Source organism: Musa acuminata, chromosome BXJ2-3, assembly GCF_036884655.1.
Source record: "Musa acuminata AAA Group cultivar baxijiao chromosome BXJ2-3, Cavendish_Baxijiao_AAA, whole genome shotgun sequence".
Lineage (NCBI taxonomy): Eukaryota > Viridiplantae > Streptophyta > Magnoliopsida > Zingiberales > Musaceae > Musa > Musa acuminata.
Window position 1 is genome coordinate 8,954,725 of NC_088340.1, and position 5,525 is coordinate 8,960,249.

At 41.2% G+C, this 5,525-nt stretch overlaps 1 protein-coding gene across 1 annotated transcript; it reads left to right on the top strand.

The window, feature by feature from the left end:
• Positions 1 to 1,115: 1,115 nt before the first annotated feature.
• On the top strand, positions 1,116 to 4,786 carry LOC135607252 (subtilisin-like protease SBT3.5). The gene is made up of 10 exons (XM_065098925.1): positions 1,116 to 1,257; positions 1,332 to 1,426; positions 1,518 to 1,615; positions 2,228 to 2,389; positions 2,452 to 3,065; positions 3,157 to 3,218; positions 3,291 to 3,557; positions 3,640 to 3,757; positions 3,848 to 4,019; positions 4,115 to 4,786. Exons 1-10 carry the CDS (start codon positions 1,159 to 1,161, stop codon positions 4,660 to 4,662), a joined length of 2,235 nt encoding a protein of 744 aa, XP_064954997.1. The 5' UTR covers positions 1,116 to 1,158; the 3' UTR covers positions 4,663 to 4,786.
• The last annotated feature ends 739 nt before the right edge of the window (positions 4,787 to 5,525 follow it).

The following is a 5,525-nucleotide window of genomic DNA, read 5'->3' on the forward strand; positions in this document are numbered from 1 at the left end:
ATTATATCGACATGATTGATTTGATAAAGTTGGCTAAGGTGACTTTAGATGTGAAGAAAAGGTATTGGCATAACAATGATTGAACATTTTATCGTCCATCAAATACTAAAAAAGAATGACCCAGGACATCACGTAGGATGTAGGAACAATCTTGATTTTTTTTTTTTCGGATAAGGATAATAAGAAACAATAATTGTATAAGGAACTGCTGCAAATAAAAATCCACGCAATAGCATTTGACGTGAAGACTTCAAGTTTTGGGTTTGGACTCTCTTGAATCTTTGGTGTCTTAACGTTTTATGTAAAGTATATTACTTTATGGGTGAGTGAATGGCCGACATGAGAAAGTTGGACGTCGACATGGATGGAAAGAAATATCACGGTAACAGTGGATGCTTTTTTTATCATCTTCTTGTCATGGCATCAATTGGTGGCTACTCCATCAAATGAGAATCGAAGCCACGTCCGTTGTAACCAATGAGAACAATAAGCCATGGATCTGAATGCCCCTGTTTGAGTCTTCAAATTGCAAATTAATATACGGAGGTATATATTTCTTATACGTGAATATATATATATTCCAAAATTAGATGGTGTCAAAACATAAGAAAGTTTTTTGTTTGAACCGAGTCTTTGAACATATCTTTTCCTACATGATATAAAAAAATATTAGAGATCCTCTAACAATCCTTGGCTGACATAAGTTTCTGATAGATGAATTACTCTTAACATTAATTATTATTATTTAATAAAAAAAGGTTATATAAGCACGATTCAAAGTTAGGATCTTATAATGATCTATTAAAATTTTACCCAATTAACTGACAAATGAGTGACATCTCATTTAGAGCCATTTGATTCATTGTCCTTTTTGCACCTATGGCATAGTAGATTATTTTTCATTCCAAATTAGGATAAATTCGGATATGAAAGATACCGGTGATGTGTGTTGCACGACTAATATGATATATTCCCCTTATCATATAATAAAATAATATCCTTTTATTTTCATTAGTCTTTCATGTCAACAAAGTTATCCTTGGCTTAATTCATCACAAACAAGCTATCATTGACCATCACCACCATCGGTCATGTGGCCTCATAGGCTTATAAGTAGCGCCATTGCAGCAACGCTTCTCCTCCACAGCCACATGCAAGATGGGTTACCAGCATCTTCTATCCTCTATGCTTCTACTTCTCATCCTTTCAAGCTTCATCCAAATGGCAGCACTTGGACGTACACCATCATCGACCAAGGTCCATGAGCGTCTCTCTATCATCTTAACATTTGATGTCCACGGACTAACATCTCAACGGTCTCTTCTGTGTAGCTTCTGTACATAGTGTACATGGGAGAGAGGCAACACGAAGATCCAGACCTCGTGACTGCGTCGCACCATCATATGCTGTCTTCCGTACTGGGGAGGTGTGCATTTTTTGCACCATATATAGTTTGTGTTCGTTTCATCTTTCTGTCATATATGCTCGATTACATGTTATTCTAATTGGTGATTCAGCAAGGAGGAAGCCGTGAGTTCAATTGTCTACAGCTATAAGCATGGCTTCTCGGGCTTTGCAGCCATGCTTACAGAATCTCAAGCAGACAAAATTGCAGGTTCTTCCTTCTTCAATTTCAGGCCTATTTTACCAGTGACAATGGAAGCAAGTTCTAATATGATTAACAGCACAACTGATGAGAACAATCCAAAAGATGCATGCAAGCATATATCTGAAATTTGAAGGGACGATATTGATCCAGATAAATCAGTATGTGAAAATAATATCTCAATCACAATAGTTTTGTGCTTAATTACGGGAGATCAAAAGATTGATATACTCCTGAGAGTCGGCTCTTGTGTCGAGGCCACTAAAACAAAAAATTGGAAGACTTTATCTCGACCTTTCATGTGACTTCATGGTATTAATCTAAATTAAGCCCTTGATTCCATGTTGAGTAATAATTTTATAGTTTGTGATCACCTTAGAATCATGATAAGAAAGTAGGATTACGGTGGGCCTTTGAACGCTTCTTTTTAGCTAAACGTCGGGTCATTATCAACCTCTTGAATCGACAGGCTGCTTAAGATAAGGTTGGTGTATCGAGATGAGAGAGAGAGAGAGAATCCATCACGTGTTTAGTATATTATATCATATTTATACGTATACATAATCCTTAACTAAGATGAGTAAGCAACTTGATCATATCGCCCTTTTCTTTTCCGGTTAGAAATGCCGGAAGTGATCAGTGTCAATCCAAGCCGCAGCGTTCCACTGCTTACTACGCGAAGCTGGGACTACCTTGATCTTGGTTTTGAACAACCCCAACCCACAGGACTACTTGCAAGAGGCAACTTCGGCGATGGGATCATCATCGGCGTCGTCGACACAGGCAAGCAATCATTACCTTATCGTCATTGAGCTTGCCCGGTCCTACAAAATTTTCTTATATAGGCATTTGGCCGGAATCGAGAAGCTTCGACGACCATGGTTACGGCCCCGTCCCATCCCGTTGGAAAGGAACGTGTGAAGTAGGTCAAAACTTCACCGTCGACCACTGCAACCGCAAGATCATCGGTGCAAGATGGTACGCCGGAGGCGTCGACCCTTCTCTCATCGAAGGAGGCTACCAGTCTCCCCGGGATTCCGAGGGCCACGGAACGCACACGGCTTCCACGGCTGCAGGCTCGTTAGTGAGTGATGCGAGCTTCCATGGTCTGGGCGCCGGCACAGCGAGAGGAGGAGCTCCTCGTGCCCGGCTAGCAATCTACAAGGTATGCTGGGCAGAAGCAGGGTGTCGCGACGCTGCTGTGCTGAAGGCGATAGATGATGCTATCCATGATGGTGTGGACATCTTATCACTCTCACTTGGGCGCTTACTTCACCCAATCTTTCCTTCCATACATGCGGTAGCAAAGGGGATAACTGTGATCTTCTCTGGAGGCAATGATGGTCCCGTCACCCAGACCATTGCTAATGACCTGCCGTGGGCGATCACGGTGGCAGCCAGCACCATTGATCGCTCGTTTCCTACCCTCCTAACCCTCGGAGACAACCGAACCGTGGTGGTGCGAACGTGTGGTTTTCACAGACACGCTAATACATTTGAAAGTTTGCATCTATTTATATTGAATTAATTGTTCATGGTTGCCGCGGCAGGGACAATCCATCCTCTATGAATCCACCGATGGAGGATTCGAAGAGCTAGCAGATGGTGGGAGGTAACTATAATTCGATTGAATGTTCTTAAAGAAAATCGTACCTAGTAATTTGCATTTGATCTATTGTTGCAGCTGCTCGCGGGACGATCTGAATTCGAGTGATGTAGTCGGAAAGATTGTGCTCTGTTACCAGCTTGCCATCGCCTCAAGCTCACCACCCAAGCGACACTTTCCACGGGCTGCCTATAATGTTCAGGAAGCTGGAGGGAAGGGCATTATCTTTGCACAGTACTCCGCCAACATCCTCGACTTCATCGACGTTATTTGCAACGGCACCGTATGCGTCTTTGTTGATTACGAGATCGGCAAACAAATAACAGATTATGTAACGAATACAAGGTCTGCTAAACTCGAGTTCAGTTTTCCTAAACAGATCAGAATTTTCTTTTCGGGAATAGTAACCACGAAAGGAAATTGGCAGATCCCCCCTGGTGAAGGTGAGCCTAACGCAGGATATGGTCGGGAGTGGAGTAATGTCTCCCAGGGTCGCAGCTTTCTCGTCGAGAGGGCCGAGTATATTGTTCCCAGATCTAGTCAAGGTCGGTGCAATTTCTATTATCTACTAGAAGCTCACATTGTTTGGTTCTTTTCGATGAACTGGTGTGCTCACCATCACTGCCTTTGGACAGCCCGATATCACAGCTCCCGGATTCCTTATCCTGGCCGCAGTGAAAGATTCCTATAAGTTTGAGTCTGGAACATCGATGTCTTGTCCCCATGTCTCTGGCGTAGCAGCTCTTCTTAAAGCAGCACATCCCCAGTGGTCTCCTGCTGCCATCAAATCAGCACTCGTCACAACTGGTACGTGGATTTACCATCCTGCTTCTGCATCGTTCCGTAGTTCTTCTCTGTCTGCTTTCCTGATGTTAAAGGAGCATGACAACCTCTGTTTTAAGCTCATACGGCCAATGCATACGGCTTCCCCATAGAAGCAGAGGGAGTTCCTCGAAAGCACGCTGATCCTTTCGACTTTGGCGGCGGTCACATCGATCCTAACAAAGCCGTTGATCCCGGGCTTATTTATGACGTCGATCCCGAAGACTACTTCAAGTTCTTCAACTGCATTTACGGTCCGTCGACCACTTGTGACTTGGTGGACAGTCGGCTGTATCACTTGAATCTGCCCTCCATCTCCATTCCCGACCTGAAGAAGACACCACTAACGGTGCGGAGAACCGTGACCAATGTGGGGGACACGGATTCCATTTACAGGGCAATGGGGGAGTCTCCTCCGGGTGTCAACATGGTGGTCGAGCCTTCTCTTCTTCAATTCAATGCTTCCACGACGACGCACACCTTTGCGGTGACGTTCACGCCGCTTCAGATGGTGCAAGGGGACTTCAACTTCGGAAGCTTGACATGGATTGATGATGGGAAGCACGCAGTAAGAATTCCTATCGCAGTTCGAGTGATCATTCATGATTCCTTCTCTGATACCTCCTAAGTCTTGTGGAGGTATCCGCTCTACGTCGGGTACTATCGCAATAAATGTTGAAGTCGTATGGGGAATAAAAATTAACGTGTTAGGTTGCTTCTGTTATCCAAAAATTGATGCTACTTTTGGTTTAGGCTGTTGTTTTGTACGCTTCAGTATTTAGCATCGACGTACCATATATTGAATTTGATAAGAAGAACGAGTATGATTATCACGTAAAAGGAAGAGTATGATAATGTAAGATATTCTATCTTTTACTCAATTTTTTTATAACTTTAAAACTCTATATATTTCATGACCTCATGTTTATATAATCCCAAAGATATATTATATTAATTGTCCTTAAAATAAATCACTCTTTTTTAAAAAATTCTTTCAAAATCAATAGTCAATTTGGCTTAATTTAATCTATTTTTTCTCATGAACCTCTTTCTTGATGCAATGAACCTCTCTCTTAATACAATAAATCTCTCTCTTAATACAATTAATCTAACCTCTCTCTTGATGCAATGAACCACTCTTACAATTAATGTAATCTCTTTATAATACTTTAATAAGTTTAAGTTTAATTTTAACATTCTTCCTCCTTAAACTTGTTCCATCTAATATGCTAAGTTTCTTTCAAAGTTATTGAAATATTCTAAATTTAAAAGTTTTTGTAAGTATTTTGGCTATTTGTTCACTTGTCTTGATATGATATAGCTCCACTTTTTTGTTTTTGACATGATCTCTTATAAAATAAAATCTTGTGTTGATATACTTCGATTTTTCATAGTAGATTAGTTTTTTGGCTAAAGAAATAGCTGATTTGTTATTAATATAAATCTTGATTGACTTCTCCTATAACATATGAAGTTTATGAAGTAATCTTC